The 16,887-nt window shown below is 40.9% G+C and overlaps 1 protein-coding gene across 3 annotated transcripts; it reads right to left on the bottom strand.

Annotated features, from left to right (window-relative positions):
• Positions 1 to 9,650: 9,650 nt before the first annotated feature.
• Positions 9,651 to 14,924, bottom strand: LOC119278817 (disease resistance protein RGA5-like). Of its 3 annotated transcripts, none has more exons than XM_037560157.1 (7): positions 14,659 to 14,924; positions 14,216 to 14,415; positions 13,952 to 14,142; positions 13,630 to 13,696; positions 12,622 to 13,464; positions 10,491 to 12,423; positions 9,651 to 10,042 (listed from the first exon to the last, which is right to left on the bottom strand). In XM_037560157.1, exons 5-6 carry the CDS (start codon positions 13,407 to 13,409, stop codon positions 10,530 to 10,532), a joined length of 2,682 nt encoding a protein of 893 aa, XP_037416054.1. In that variant the 5' UTR covers positions 13,410 to 13,464; positions 13,630 to 13,696; positions 13,952 to 14,142; positions 14,216 to 14,415; positions 14,659 to 14,924; the 3' UTR covers positions 9,651 to 10,042; positions 10,491 to 10,529. The 3 variants fall into 3 exon arrangements, with proteins under 3 accessions (XP_037416054.1, XP_037416055.1, XP_037416056.1); XM_037560158.1 differs by having other exon boundaries at positions 13,952 to 14,130; XM_037560159.1 differs by lacking the exons at positions 13,952 to 14,142; positions 14,216 to 14,415.
• Between the last annotated feature and the right edge of the window lie 1,963 nt (positions 14,925 to 16,887).

Raw genomic sequence — 16,887 nt, 5'->3', positions numbered from 1 at the left:
CCAGGCATCTTGAGCGATAGTGCATTCTAGCTGACTCGCTGCAACTTATTGTTCCTGTGGTGTGTTGAGCCTTACAACCCAGAGCGTGTAATGAGACAGTTCGGTTTCTATCAAGAAATTTCACCACCTTTTCCAAGACATATCGATGAGGAAACCCATAAGTAAGATGTGACATCCCTAAATAGTTAGTGTCTTTTTTAATTTACTAAACTCACACTTTGTTACATAATTTGCAGGCTAACCAATATGGGCAGGGGTTGGAGTTTATACGACTGGAGGGAACACAACATTCAATGGGTACACAAGTGGGAAAATTAAGCGCTAGCAGATATAGTGCATCAACTTAGGTATATTTTATTTACATTCTTTTATTACGATGATCATACGATGCGTGAAGATGCTTTGCTTTCATCACAACGGTTTATGTAATTATTTAATTTTGCAGGCCGTACGATGGAAGTACAGATCAAGCGTACAAGCAGTGGTACTGCATCAACACACGTGCTAGCCTGGTCAGTCAGACAGCTACTATACCAACACATCTCACACGGGAGGAGCAGGCGCGGAGACATATTCAGCTGCATGCAGCTTACTATTGTGACCATATGGTAATCACTTGTAACTTTTTTAGGTCCATCATTTCATAATCATTTGAACCAAATAACATCCAAATATTGTTTAGCTTGAAAGTTGCAATGAAGTAGGGCAGATGGCTGCGGAAAGCATGCCGGCCCAGGGCCCAGCTCGCAAGTCATTCAACAAACGTTTTCAACAATACATGGCAACAAAGTTCAGATGCGGTAGAGGCGACGACGTTGTCACTGGAGCGTACAACATGCCGGTAGCGAGGTCAGCCAGACCGAGTGCGGCGCCGTCGTCCAGACCGAGCGAGGCACGTATGAGCCATGGGCAGAGGGGGGGAGGGTCCGAGTACTAGAACTGACATTGCCACGACATGACTCATCTCTGCCAATACATAGCTCTTCTTCGGTGCAGCTTCGTCAGGGGCAGACATCTCAGGACCATGGCACGAGCTTGGATTCGATGCCCGAGCAGACTCTTTCCCCTAACCCATATGCGTACACAGGATATGACACATACACCCAAGTTGAGGGATCTAAGTCGTATCTCTCCATGCGAGGGATCTCCATGCCCGAGGAGACTCGTGTACCAGATTTAAACCAGTACCACGTACAATGGCTAGACAGTACAGGCGAGGGATCTAATCAGGTAGTCATGTTTACATTTTAATGCATTTATAATGATAACATATATTATCCTCTAACAGTTTGTTTACAATATTTCTATGTACAGGGCATACCTGATGTTAATTGGGACGATGAGAACACCCAACGTGGCATCAACATAGGCGTCCGGGGAGCATCACATGATCATGGCGACACGGTTACATCATTAGTTACAGAGTTCTTCGGTGGGGATGTTATTGGCCCATCTTTTATCCCCGCGGAGTCACAACCATACGCCTACAATTACACTTCAGGTTCGCAACAAGGATTCCCGACTTCACCACCTACGCAGGAGTCGCAGACACATGAAGCCGAATTGGAGTACGGTCGCGGTCTTTGTGTAACTCGGCCACCTAATCGCTTGTCGCTTTCCGGTCGTAAGAAAAGGCCAGGTGGTCATAGTAAACTAGGGTGGTTCATCTATCCACGTGGGCGACCCATTGTATCTACATATGTCAGTATCAGACTTTTCGATTTGAACATCTATGTATGCTGAAATAAAAATGCACCAGTCAGGAATAATTTTTCCCGCCTATATCTCCCGCCATACTATCCCGCTCCACTCTTCGGTTTATGTTTTCGCGCAACCCTTTCCCCTCAATATTTTACCGCCAACGTTTTTCCTCCATATGTTCCCGCCACCCGTTTCCTGCCAACCCCTTCCCGCCATATCTTCCTGTCACCCATTTCCTGCCAACCCCTTCCCGCCATATGTTCCCGCCAACCCTTTCCTGCCATACTGCAGTCGTTCTTTCCCGCCATTTTCTCCTCTCTACCTATGAAACCCCCTTCAGACGGAGGTGGATAAGCATTCGAGTGTAGTGTATTCGAGATGTCCCATTATCCTTTCGATCATTGTTTTCACCCTGGGATGAGCAGGACTCTTCTGAGGCTAGCTACCGATTTCAGGATGGACAATAGGATAGTTCCATGGGACGAACTCACCGGTAGTGACACCATAATGAATGAGTTGGCTCACCAATTACGTAGGTCTGGGTGGCCTGAAAGGACCTATGAGGAGGTAGTAAAGAACTTCTTAGGTTGCATGCAAGGTGGAAGAAGGTAGTCGAGCCGAAGATTGAAACTTTCACAACGACTGCAGAAAAGCATCCATTTTTATGGACTGAAGAGAGCGAGGACGAAGGTGATATCTTCATGCCGCCGCTTCCGGGTTCTGCATCGTCAAAGGGCAAGAGTTCTGCATCATCTAAGGGCAAGAGTACTGCATCCTCGAAGAGCAAGAATTCTGCATCGTCCAAGGGTAAGAGTTCTGCATTCTCGAAGGACAAGAGTTCTGCATTGACGGAGGATGACGATGATGCCTTCATGTAGTTTTTAAGCTGTATTCCAGTTTTACCGTTTAATTCAGATGTACTTGCATTATTAGTTTGTACTCTCTTATTGTAGAGCATTATGTTCTATCTTAATTTCATTTTATAGTTGTTGCACGATGTTCGATATTAGTGGAGGGAAAGAAAATGCCACTACTTTATTCTAAAACTATATTTTTTTTCCATTACGACACGGTACAACTGAAAATAAGATACATCGTAAAATTAAAATAAAGCTACATTTAACTACTGAAATAAAGCTACATTAAACTGTAGAAATAAAGATACAAATGATTGCGAAATTTAAAATACTACCACAGGAATCTACTGAGTCCAACGTGGATATTTTCCTTTTCCATCGCCAGCTTCTTCTGCTGCCTTGGCCTCACGAGACCTTTCTTTCTTTCTTTGCCTCTCCGCCTCACGGGCCTCCTTTCGCTGTCGTTCCTGCTCCTCCATGCGACGAGCCTCTTCCCTGTTTTTCTTTCCTAAATCCTGGAAAAAAAACGGTGTTGCTCCGTATAATATTCGTTTAACTCTCTCTCTCTCTCTCTCTCTCTCTCTCTCTCTCTCTTGCTCTGCTTTCTCCTCAGCTTCCGCCTTTTCGCGTCGCTCTTCCGCATAGAAACTATTCCACGCACGGCGACTTCTTTGACAAATCTCAGTCACTGCCCAAGACGGCATCTCCGTGTCAATCCAACGATAGTACATGCACAGAGGTGGAGGAGACTACAAAAAGAAACAAGAATGTTATTAAAGAATCTATCAAAATACCAACAATATCTATTTATGATGGTTAAAGCATACCGGTACTCTAAAATAGCTATGGGTGGTTCTTCCTCATAATTGGCGCACATGAAAAACTTCATGCCCAACCAATATGAAAAATCCATAACCTCCTTCACCTTGCAAAGATCGCCACACCAACACCACAGGACTGCCACCCCCAGAGGCAAATTTGCATTCTTCATTTTTCCTCGGCCTAATGCTTTGATCCGAGCAAGGCAAACTCATACCGACTGAAAAAATATGTTACACACTTTGTGCAGTGGCGATTTCGAGGATGGCTGGACGAGAGCCTCGGTGTCTCTTTTTATAAGCTCAGACGATAAATTATGGCGAGAAAATTAAGCAGGAAATTTTAGGATCCCTGTAGTGTCGGCACAACAGCTTCCAGCATCGGATTCCCGCAGCGAGTGACTGATTCCCATAGTGCCGTTGCATCCGCTCAAGCAATAGCCAGAGTGATTCTCACATTGCTGTCCCATCCGCTGAGGCAAAAGAAGCTAAAGCAGGACTGATTCCCGGGTGAAAGAACCTAAAGCAGGGCATCAGCGTGCATTTTCCTGCGCGTGAGAATCACCGCCGTCAGTGTCGCTGTCGCACACGAGAATCAGCGCCGTCAATGCCCCTTCTCCCTTGTAGCAGAGAGGCCGCCTCACCCGGTGGCGGCATGGCCCACAGTCACGTCGCAAGTGCAGCAGGGCCTGTCGGCCTACGACCGGCAGGAGCAAGAGGGGCCGCCTCACCTAGTGGCGGCGAGGCCCACCAGGCTCGCCCCGTTCCGTCCTGGCTCGTGGAACTGTACGAACGACGTTATACACCGTGCCACCGCCTCCTGCCGTGGTGGCGGGGCCCGCCGCCTCCTGTCGTGGCGGCAGGTGCCATTTGTCGCCTGCCGCGCCTGCCGCCACTAGTTAGGGGGTCCTTTTTGTCCATATTTTCGACGAGTGGTCCTTTTTGGCAATTCTGTTGGCCAGAGGGTCCTTTTGAACAAAAAAATCAAACGTGACAAGGGCTGCTAGCAACTTGTAGCGCGAGTTCTTTATGGACACACAGCACCAGCAAAAATTCAAATGTTCACTGAAAATGTGAACATTTAGGAAATACCAAATACATTTTAGATTCTGTGAACAATTTTTTAAAACAGAAACATGTTTCTAAATTTCAAAATAAAAACTCAAAACACAAACTTTTTCTAAACCCACAAAAAATATCATAAGTGAACATTATTTGAATCTGTAAATACTATTTCAAAGATGGAACATTTTTTTGAAACACAAATAATCTTTGAAAAATTGGAACACATTTAAAAAATGAGAACAAAATAAACGAACTGAAACTTTTTTGAAAATTGTTAACTCAACCAAAATTTGAAACTCTGGACTATTTTAAAAACACAAAAAATTTAGAAATCCAGTTTTTTGAAATTACAAAGAGTTTTTAAATGCGTGATGAAAATTTTGAAAATCCCAACATTTTGTGGAAAATGTCAAGAAATTTAAAAATTCTGAACATTTTGTAAAATACAGACAATTCTTGAAAACATAGTCAAAATTAGAATTTTCCAACATTTTTGCAAAAAAAATGAGCACTTTTTAAATATGTTGAATTTTTATTAAAATTTACCATTTCCCCCCCAAATGAAAATGAAAATCACAAAAGAACTAGGGAAAAGGCGAAGAGTAGAAATCAACCCAAAAACAAAAAAATAATAAGAAGAAAACCCGGTTTAGGAACCTTCTAGGACGTTTGCAAAATCAGCCAAAAACCTTCTAGAAGATTCACAATACCAGTGGCTCGAACGCCCAGATGGACCGCCCAGGAACCTTCCATGAGATTCACAATATCGATGGCTCGAAGGCTCAGGTGGGCCGGCCCAGTCTTTTAGCCAGTATTTTTTTTCTGTTTGCCTTAAGTTTCTTTTCCTTTTTTTTGTTTTTCATTTGTCGTATCTTTTCACTTGTTCAAAAAATGCACGTGCTTTGAAAAAATTGTTCAAAATTTCAGAACATATTTGCTTTTTCAAATTTTGTTCATAAAGACACAAATATTCGTATTTTTTTAAAAAAAGTACAGAAATTTCATAAAAATATTCATGTCTTTCAAAGTTGCCCAGAGTGTCAATACAAGAACATTTTTTTAAAGAGTGAACAAAATTTAGAAAGCACGTTCAAAGACCAAAAGGCTCCATTCGAAATGCGTTGTTTCTCGACATCCCTAAAATGAAACCAATTGAAGGCAGCATGCCATTTTTTTTCTTTTTTTGACAATTTTTGTATTTTCTGTTGTTTTCTCGGTCAAAAAATATCGATAAATGGTCGGACATCTCGCAACTTGCATATCGTATCAAAAATCATTCAAACCTGGCATGGATGCCTACGATGGGCATGCCAACCTGCCTGCAAAAGTTGGGGGCATTTCAAGAATGTTCACAATTACACCATGTTCAATGGAGGGTGGCAGGATAGGGCAAAAGACTCTGTCTAAGAGCATGTTGTTTCTCTACATCCTTGGAATTGTGCCAATTTGTTTTCATGGTCTTGTATGACGAATTCAAGGCATCAAAAAAGTTGCATGTAACTTTAAAAAAATCATGTTTTGAAGTTTGTTCCTATTTTTTCAAAAATGTTTTGAGATTTCCAAAAATTGTTCGCATTTTCATAGAACTTAAAGAAATGTCCGTAATTATGATTATAATTAAGAAATTAATTTAAAAATAACACCCACAAATAGTTCTTATAATTTAGCGCAGCTAATTAGCCACTTGGACTCCTAGGTCAACATGGGACCCGCCGGATTCTGGTGCGGGTAATGGTCGCCCAAACCCGTACCCGTCTCATTATTTTTCGCCCATACCCGTACCCGTACCCGCACCTCGGGTATCAAATTGTTCCCAGACCCATCTCTTGTTTGACATTTACACATCTAACAACCACATAGTCTGATCCTAATATTTGTTAAAAACTCTTATGTTGTAGAATGCTCTACTAAGATACATGAGGATATAACAATGGATGTGAACCGATGTACATAGTCTTATATATGTCTAACTAGAAAAAAAATTCTTTGGGTATGCTTCAGTTTGCATATATACTATTCTAATATATGCACAATTTATGAGAAGATTTTTAAACTAAAATAAACTTAAAAAGTAACACGCTCCAATGACAAAATACGATTTGAGAGCTCTAATGTATTTTAACAAACAATACCGTAATTGTATACTGATGAAGCTTTCTATCCTAATACTAAGTGTCTTATAAAATAAAAAATCATCAACTAAATTTAAATTTAAAATGTGAGCAAAAAATATCATAACATTCATACTGATGATAATGCATTGTAGAAATAAAAAAATTTGATATAAAAGCATATCTTAGTTCGACAAACATAATAGATGAACCAAAATCTGGGTGGAGGCACCTATGTGCCGAAGATCTAAATAAAGATTGGATATAAAATGCATAATTATAAACAATAATTAATATCTAAATATAACAACTTCTGATGCGGGTGGTGACACCGAGCGTGATTTCGGCCCTAAAATGTAAAAAAACAGTGATGACATAACCGGTGCGAAAAAGAATCAGGTGTGCAACTGTTGCGGAAGCAAACATAAGGATAGAATAAATGAGCTCACACACTGTGTGACATGAGCCAGCCCACCAACGCGAGCTAATGGCTCGCTTGAGTTTCCCCATCTTTCGTTTGATCTGTTTATTGGCCCGATTGACCATTGACTAAACACGTTAACCTTTGACTTGACTTGTTCACTTGATAATTGACCTTATTGAAACAGTTCGTGAGCTAGATTTTTTAGATTTAAAACAATTAATTTTTTTGAAAAGTTTTTGTATTTAGAAAATCATAAATTTCCAAAAAGATTGCGGGTTCCGTCAATTTGGAAACATTTCATTAATTTGAGAAAAAATCACGAACTTGGATAAAAAATCACGAATATAAATGAACTCACAAGTTTTGAGGGAAAGTTACAACATTTTAAAATGTTCGTGAATCTGGAAAAAGTTCATGAATTTTAGAAAAAATCACAAAATTTTAAAAATGTTCATGGATTTGTAACACAAAACATGAATTTGAAAGTCACGTGTTAAAAAAAAGAAAAACCAAGCTAAACCGGTCCATAAAACCAAAACCGAAAAAAAGAAAAAAAACTGGAGAAGCTTGCCAAAGCTTCCAAAACAGGAGTGATCCTATTCCCGGACCTGTGCGGGGGAGGGGGTCGGGCGAGCAAACGCTCAGCCATCCACATATTTCGGGCAAGCCTACTACAGGCGTGACCGCCCCTGTTTTTATTCATTATGTATTTTTTATTTTTTTGTTTTTATTTGATTTTAAAAACATTTGGGATTTCAAAAAGTTCTGAATTTTCATAAATGTTCACAAATTCCGGTTTTTTTGTTTTCCTTTTTTTGAAAAACAAAATATTTGTAAATTCAAATAATGTTTGTGAATTTGCAAAAACGTGTTTACAAATTCAAAAAATGTTCATCTATTTTGTTGATTCAATTTATTTTTGCAAAATAAAAAAAATGTTCGCAAATTTCATAAGAGGTTCGTCAATTCAAATATAGTTCACAATATTAATAAATGTTCATGAGTTCAAAAACATTTCACGACTTTAAATTATTTTTACAAATTCAGAATATTTTCATGTAGTTCAGACAATGTTTGTGAGTTCCAAAAATGTTCAGAAATTCATGAATATTCATTATTTTGAAAAAAGTTCATCTGTTGAAAAAATGTCCATGACTTCCAGAAACATTTAGTGAGTTTGAAACAAATGTTCATGAATTTATAAAATTGTGCTTGATATTGAAAAGTGTTGACCACTTTTAAAAAACGTTGTAAATTTGAAAATTGTTCTTATTTCAAAAAACATGAATTCAATTGTTCATGATTTTACAAAAAATGTGATTTTTAAAAACAGTTTAGGAATTAGAAAAGGAAAAGAGACAAGGAAAAATAAAATAAAAGAACAGAATAGAACATAAAAAGAAAGAAGAAAATCAGAAGAAAAAACTGAGGAAAAAAAAAAGAAGAAACTGGTTCAGGGAAGGAATCTGTGAGGAAAAAACGGGAATGAGGCTGCCCAAATAGGGACGAGACTTGCCTGCTCCCCGCGCGTGTGCCCATCCGTGCTCCCGCGTACATGGCTTGATTTGATTGGGACAAAATAAGGCCAGGCCCCACCCCCTTAAAATCAGGGGGGAGATGATTAGATTAGAAAGGTAAAAGAAAAAAGGACAGCCGTAGGATGAAGTGGGAGCACGGATGGGAGCATGGGAAGGGAGCAGGCAAGCCGGATCCCCAAATAGAGGATGAGATGCATGTGGGTACGTGTTTGATGGCTATTCCCTGAATAGGATATTCCCCAAAATCCGGCCGAAAAGCTCTCGCTCGAGCCTCAGATGGGCTTACCCATTTATATCTATCGAAGGGGATGTGTGTTGTGTACGATTAGGCCTTTGATGGCTGTCGTAAGCGCCAAATAGAAATTGAGAGTCGGCTGGGGCTAGCCTGAGAAGAAACCGGTATGACGACAGATTTCTGGGGGCCAATGCAATCGCGCAGTGTCCACTGTGTATGTGTCACCATGATCGAGATGTGAGACCAAGAAAGGTTATCAGGGTTTTGGGGTGTCCGAATACTAGTTTTTGTGTGAGCTAGTATGCTTCACTATTATTAGTGCCTTACTGGATACTGAAACCTCTCTAAGGCATACCAATCCGCAGACACTGAAAGATTTCTAGGCAATGCATGGATCGCAGGCGATTTGTTCCAAAACAAAAGGAAACCACACTGATAAGCCAACGTTGTTTGGCATCTTCTCCTGTGTAGGTAGAACAACTTCTAATGGCATTTTCACATGGAGCTAGCAACAAACAAATTCGGCAAGGTGCATGAACATGCTCTGTTCAAGTCGCTGCCTCTCCTGTTTTACGAGATACTGAAACATTTTTAGGCTGTGCATTTTGCTGCTCATCAACCAACAAGGAAACGCTTCGACGAAGGCCACACGGAGTCGGCTTCTTCATCGGTTCGATTCCCGGCAGCCATCAATTTGCTTCATCATACGATCCGTTACTGCCTACTATTCAGGTTGGTTGCATCTGTCTAGAAAGCATCTTCAGAAACTTTCCCCTGCTATATGCCCAGATGCTCTGCTGTCTGCACAACGTGTGTCTACACAAAATATACAGTGATATCAATGTCCAAAGGATAGAACATCAGGCGATCCAACACAAACTCGCCTATATAGGAATTAATGTAGTGGAATACAAACATCTCGACCATCCTTCTGAGAGCTGCAAACAGTACAAGGAATAAATATTCAGTTGAATACAAATAAGGGCACATCAGTTTGATGCAAGAAGCAAACATACATACAACATATAATCCCTGGCTAGTACCAAGTGTCAACTCCTGCCGACCATAAAGCCTTATTACAACACAGTGATCATAATCTTGGATAGAAACAGTTCGTCGACATAAGTAGCAAAACAAAAGCAAAGTGATAGTTCCATATTCGGGGCGGGAATAAAATGCAGTAATCCATTGCCATCGGCTACATTGCAGCATAAAGTTTGGCGACACTTCACTGTTCCTCCACGCATCTCATCTTCGTGCTCCAAGGAAAAGAACCGGCTTCCACTTCATTCCCTGAAAATCAGTATCTATGAGAATGTCGAACTAAGGAAATTACTCGTTCACCTAACTAATCTAACAGGGCCAACATATAAAATTAAAATACTTTACTTGAAGCTATATACATGCACCTCAAATCTTATTAGAACATTCCACCAAGACATTTGCAAAAACTTGTTTAATCACCATTCATAAGGGAAATGATAACAACTCAAATGTTCAGAGAAATGTCGGTTAGAGCTCTGAATTTTCAATTTAAGTGAAGCATATCTCTAGTTATTGAATCTGCATATATCTACAAAGGTCTTTGCTAGAACCCAAAAAACAAGGTAAGCGAAAGTAGTAAATAAAAGGTACAACAGTAGGCAAGCTACAAAGCAAACTACGGGCATCACCCAGTAGTTACCGGGTAACAGATAAGAGGCAGACAAGTTGGAGATTGGAGGTGGAAATTTGAACGTACCAGCTGCTGGTCGTGGCTGATGCCAAGGATTATCATACATCAGTAATGTTTGTTATCGATTGTAATATAAGCATGGTTGGGATGCATGGTGATAGCGCTCCTAATAGCAGACTCTGCACTTCGCTGTTCAGATTCAGTGCCACTCCTTCGTACAGAGATTCTTTCAAGTGCTAACAAGTGCTCGATACCTGTAAGTGGGGCATTCTCGTCCTGATTCCACCATAGAGAGAGTCTCTTGAGCTTAGGCATTGCCCCAACTTGGAAGGTCAAGTGTGGCATGTTCGTCTCGCAGCAGACATGAAACCGCTTTAGGATTGCGAATGTTGTCCCATCAATGGCAATTGTTTCTTCCAGGGCTCTACCAAACCTTAACCGCAGGTTGATGAGGGCTGGTAACTCTGCAAGAATACCAACACCATCCTTGTCCAGCTTCTCAACAGTGAGATTCAAGGTCTGGAGGTTATGGAGTTCCCCAATCCAGTTAGGGACGTGGGAACTTATCATCATGTGGAGTTTCACAAGGCTGGGGGGAGGAGGCGACAAAGTTAGTGCCTCAGGTATCCAAGAATCACCAGGTGATGATATGAGCAGAAACTCGAGGTTACAGAGTTTTCCCAAAGAAGAGTTTAGAACATCCATGTCCACGTCTTCAGAAAAACCGGTTTTGAGATGCAGAGAAGTCAGATTCGTGAGCTCCCCTAGGCCCTTGATACTGTCGAGTGAGGTGTGCAGCGTGTCAAAATGACCCAGACGTTGTAGGGATTTCATTTTACCAATGCCCTCAGGCAGCCTTTTAACGGATGGAACAAGCAGATCCAACAAGCATGGCAGGTGAAAAATATCCATTGGGATACAGGACCCATCTACATCAAATGTTTCCAACTTTTGTAGCCCTCTAATCTGCTCTGGTAGCTGGCACTTATCACTGCGATGAATCTGTATATGTCGCAGCTGATATAACTTACACAATCCTGTCAGATCGATTTTCCGGTTGTCATCAGCAGAACTAGAATAGAAGTCGGCGATAAAAACTCGAAGATACTTGAACTCTGCAAGAGAAGGTATATTCATAGAGCTTCTACACGTTGCAAATGATCGCACTTGTGACATACTAACGAACCCAGGCAATGTTGCACCATCCAGGTTGAAGAGCATCCGGCGGGGCTTTCGAAGTTGTGTTGTAACGGACTCTAGGTTGTCTACCACAGTGATAAAATTCTCTTCAGCACACTTGTACCAGATAAGATCCAACAACATATCATGTACTTTGCAAGTTATCACTGACCCATCCGTATCAAACCAAGTAGGTTGAATAAGGCTCCTGTTGACAAGCTCGTTGAAATAACTTATGGCAGTTTGTTCTCGGCTTTGTCCACGTGCCTTACTGACGAAACCTTCGGATATCCATAGACTTACCAATTTATACATATGTATTTCAGAGTCCTCTGGAAACATACCAAGATACAAGAAGCATGTCTTGAGGTGGTGAGGAAGATTTTTGTAGCTAAGGTTCAGGATATGTCTCATTGCTTCCAAGGTGATATTTGTGCCTGACACTGACCCCAAAGAATTTTGTACATGTTTCCACCTCTCCTTTTGGTGAGAACTTTCACTTGCTAATAGGCTGGATATGCTAATGATTGCAAGTGGCAAACCACCACATTTCTTGAGAATCTCAATTGAAACATCTTTGAGTTGACCTGGACAAGCTCCATCAGGGCAAAATATCCTATCAAAAAACAACTTCCTTGAGTTTTCTTCACTTAGAGGTTTCATTTCAAGAATGTGCTCGTGGTGACCGAAACATGCCTCAGCCACAGTCTTGATTCTTGTAGTTACTATTAATCTACTACCAAGATTATTTTCTGGGAAAGCACATTTAATAATATTCCATGCTGATACATCCCATAGATCATCGATGATAACCAAGTACCTGCAAGAAAATCAGTATAGTGGTAAGTAAATTAAGAAAAAGATCAAATATTTCAAAAGGTTCAACGTAGATGAGAATATTCTTATCAAATTAAATAATAATTCTCGTATAGAAGAACATAATATCAAATCTTTTAAGGAAATTTAAGTATCGAAGGCACATGTGAACAAAAGCAATATACAAAGTAAAAATAACTACCTCTTGTTTTTTAGATTTTCTATGACATGGTCGAGAAGAACAGTTAACTCAGCGTCATGAAAAGATTGTCTACATCCAAGTTTGGTTAATAGACTCTGCAGAAGTTTCGGAATATTTGGCTTTTGAGACACCGACACAAATGCACCACACTGAAATTCCCCCTCCAGCTTATGGTATACCTGATTGGCAAGTGTTGTTTTACCCAAACCTCCAAAACCAACAATTGATACCACCTTCAACTTGTTCTCCTCATCTTTCAACCAACTGACAAGCTCATTAGTTGGCCCCTCCATACCAACAAGTTTATCTGCACTTGCATAGAGTGCAACCACTCGTTGGTCAACTGCCACGTTGCGTGACGTGGGGACATCGAGCTTGTATCTTTCACGCCGTTCACTTGTTTCACACACAAGTTTCTTGATGTCCTCGATCTGGCCAGCAATCTGATGCCGGGCCCTTGCAGTTTTGAGGCGTTGAATGGTGTCGTGGACAAAGCCAGATTTTTTGCTTTTCTCCCCAATTTTGCACATGAAGTCATCAATAATATCTTCGATATCATAAGACATCTCCCTGACCGCGTCCCTCCACCTTGCAGTCTGTATATCTAGCTCGTCCACATCTGCAAGACGCTCTAGAGCATCCTTCATGCTGCTCAGCTCATCGCTGATGTACTTAACCTCCTTCCTCAGGTTCTTTAGCTTGGCGAACTCGTCCCCCATCAAGGTGGCCAACTTACCCAGAAGAGAGTTCATCACCCCAGTTGAAGCGCTCACCATTATTCCAGCCATCTCTGGATGGGCAAGTTTGCTTTATCTTGGCTCTCTATTTATACTTGCAGTGCAGCTGAAACATTTAAACAACGTGCTTAATGAAAGGAATTTCAAGCGAAAAGGTCAAGAAACAAATGGGGGCAGAGACTTGAACAGTCCGTCCATACCATAACAACAGATTTTTTTGATTTTCAACGATTTTCAGAGTAAATGGGCATAATGCTGTAAGAATCTGTACCTTCGCTGGAAGAGTGACTAACTGAAACATCCCACAAGGTCCTCTTGGAGGCCTGCTTTAGATCCACCTGAAATGATGCACCGTTCAAAGAATACAGAATTAATTAAATCCAGTTGGTGTCTTCTTTTTGAAATAAAAAACAGAATCCAGATCCACCCCGAGATCCAAAGCCACAGTAAACTCCAGATTCGCCTCAAGATCCAAAGTCAATCAAATTATACTACGACTTATATAACTAACCTGCAGAGGGAATAAAATATAAACATCTGATATGAAGACGAGCAAATTATAAAACTAGAAGACGACTGGACCGGAGACAAACCTGAGCTGGTGCGTGAAGAAACGAAGCTGCAGCAGGCTTTCAACGGAGAGATTCGAGAAGAGCAACCCACGTCGGTTGAGATGGTGGAGCAGCAGCAGCGGCAGCGGCAGGGATGGATGGACGGAGTGAGAAAGACCAACGCGGAGAGGATGGATGGAAAAGTATGTATCTTTGACTCTCTAGTTATGCACCTGAAATGTTTAAACAGGTTTTTATTCCCAACGTTTTTTTGTGTAAAAGAATAAAAGAGGTAAGAATCTGCACCTGAGCTGGAAGAGTAATCAGCTGAAAGCAGAGCTTGAGGTGACGGAAGCAGCGTCCATTGTAGCCATGCTCCAGAAAGAAGCAGAGTAGCGCCTCAGCTGGAAGAGCGGTTAACTTGAAAGGGTGAGCTTGGAGTGATTAACTGAAACAGCTTCCATGCAGGCGTGGGTGCTCCTCTTGGAGGCCTGCTTTAGATCCACCTGAAGTGATGGGAAATCCAGAGTTAATTAACTTGAGGTACCGTGCTCTAGATCCAGATCCCTCTTTTTGAATGAAAGATAATATAAACTCGAGATCCAAAGCCAGTGGAATCCAGATCCAACCCAAGATCCAAAGCCAGTCAAATGATATTACTAATCAGTGGGAATAAAGTATAAATATCCAAATCCGGTGAAATTATAAAATTAGAAGGCGACAACTGAAGTGGAGACAGGGACACAAACCTGAGAGTGCAGGTAGCTGAAGCAATGGAACAGCAGCAGGCTTTCAACGGGGAGATAGAAGAAGAGCAGCCGACGTAGATGCAGCTGCAGCTGGTTGAGAATGGGCGAGAACGACCAACGCGGCGAAGGAAGATGAGATGGCTCAATCAGTGGCAGTGGGGTGTCAGGTCAAGGTCTCCGTCTTTGCTGCTGCATTTCTCTATTCTGTTTAGCTCCTCCCACTCACTCATATTCCCGAACAGAGCCTGTCCACTAGCTAGTTTCTTCAATCCAAGATCCATCCATCCCATTCTCAACGTGAGCAGAGCAGTACCAACCCAAGCGTCCAGCTTGCACGCACCAACATTGTGCAAATGACGTACGCCTAATTAAGCGGAATGGAATTAGAGAAAAAGGCAGGGTTTATATAGAGAAGTGTGTGCAGATCGAGATCGAGAGCATCCCAATCATTCACCCGAAAAAAAAAAAAGGACCACTAGGCATCAGACTACTGATGCCTAGCCTCCCATCAGACCACTGCATGGCCGTAGGATTAGTAGCTTATGGACGGTGGATCTGTACGAGCCAATTGATCCAGCTTTTATGACGTGATTGGTGTAACTGATTCGAAGCTTTCATTACGTCATTGGCGTAACTGCTCCGAAACACACATTAGTTGTTAACTTCTGGGATCCTTGCTTCCTAGAACTGAGTTGATGCTTCCATCGCTCAAGTAAGACAAAAAAATTCTGATACTAATCCATACTTGTTTATCTTGGAAAAACTACATTTAATGAATTTTTTGGGTTCTAATAAAATTTGCTTTTATCGCTTTGATGTAATGAAATTAATGTCCAGTGTATCTCTTTACTTTTGCTTCCAACAGAATAGAGGTTTGCTTCCATCAACGACACAATTTGCTTCTATTACAACTGAAATTTGTTTGGACCTGTAAAAATTGTGTCAAAGAACTTTACTTCAATCTAATAAATTTTTGCATCCAAGAATTTGTTTCCATATAGGAAAATCTTAGACAAATATATATTTTATTTTGTTTTCGACACAAGACAAACTTTGCTTCCATCCAACACAAAAGTGCTTCCATCGCAAAACTAGTTTGCACCTAAAATAACATAAATTAGTTTCCTTGCTCTGTCCGTTCATAAAACATATTATCTTCAAGTCGCCAATAGTACGATGCTTCCATACTGTATGTTTCCTGTAGACTAGCTAGAGACTCGCTTCCCTTCATCTAGCGTTTGGTCGTGTTCATTGTGAGGTAGATCCAAATGTCTCCTTGTTTCCGAGTGCTTGCACCAGCCACCTACTACATATATACCTGCCTTTCCAGCACCTATGGGCCCTGAAGCCAGCACACAACTGCTTGAAGCATATGTCAATTAGGCATGATGCATATGTATCAAAGGTAAGAAGTAACAGTTGTATGAGAGCATGTTTCAATGGCGATACCAATGGCAAGAGCAGAATTTCTAAGAATACTCTGTAATACTACATGTACATTACTAATAAACCGGATAATGTTTGCATTACAATTATAAGACTAAATTAGAACAATTGAAAAATGAAGCAAACGACCTAGAACCAAGAAACATCTGTAGTATAATATGAGAACATGTTTCAATGGTGATACCAATGGCAGGAACAAAATTTGTAAACTAAGACACATGAAGTATGGAAGCAATCCACATAAACAAAAAAAAGCACACGAAGTTTGATATAAGAACCCCATATGTAGGAAGCAAGAAAAACGATATCTTAATATGACTCATTTTAAGTGGAAGCATAGAACATTGGAAATGGAAACAGCAAGGACTGGGGCCGGTGCAGGTTGGTTGGAAGCATGACACAGGGGGTCGAATCAGGGTTGCTGTTGCAGAAGAGAACATAGGCGGTGCCGTGGATGGCAAGAATGGAGGTGACGCGTGTACCTTTGAGCATATCCTCTGCTTCAGCCTGCTTCATTGTCGCAGGTCAACACAACATAAGAAATGTAATATGTTAGTAAATATGAAGATATGCCCATTGAGGGAATGAACAGAGACATGAAGATGGCTGCTAAAAACAGTTGTATGAAAGCAATACATTAGAATTAAGAAACTTATTTGTTAAACACAATAAGGCAAAATGTAGGAAGCATGAAAATATGGTAACTCAACATTAGTCATTTTGGTTGGAAGCATAGAATAATATATTGATAATGAGACAATAAGCTTGCGACCAACATGAGGA

Source organism: Triticum dicoccoides, chromosome 3B, assembly GCF_002162155.2.
Source record: "Triticum dicoccoides isolate Atlit2015 ecotype Zavitan chromosome 3B, WEW_v2.0, whole genome shotgun sequence".
NCBI classification, from domain to species: domain Eukaryota; kingdom Viridiplantae; phylum Streptophyta; class Magnoliopsida; order Poales; family Poaceae; genus Triticum; species Triticum dicoccoides.
This window is presented reverse-complemented; position numbering and strand designations above follow the sequence as displayed.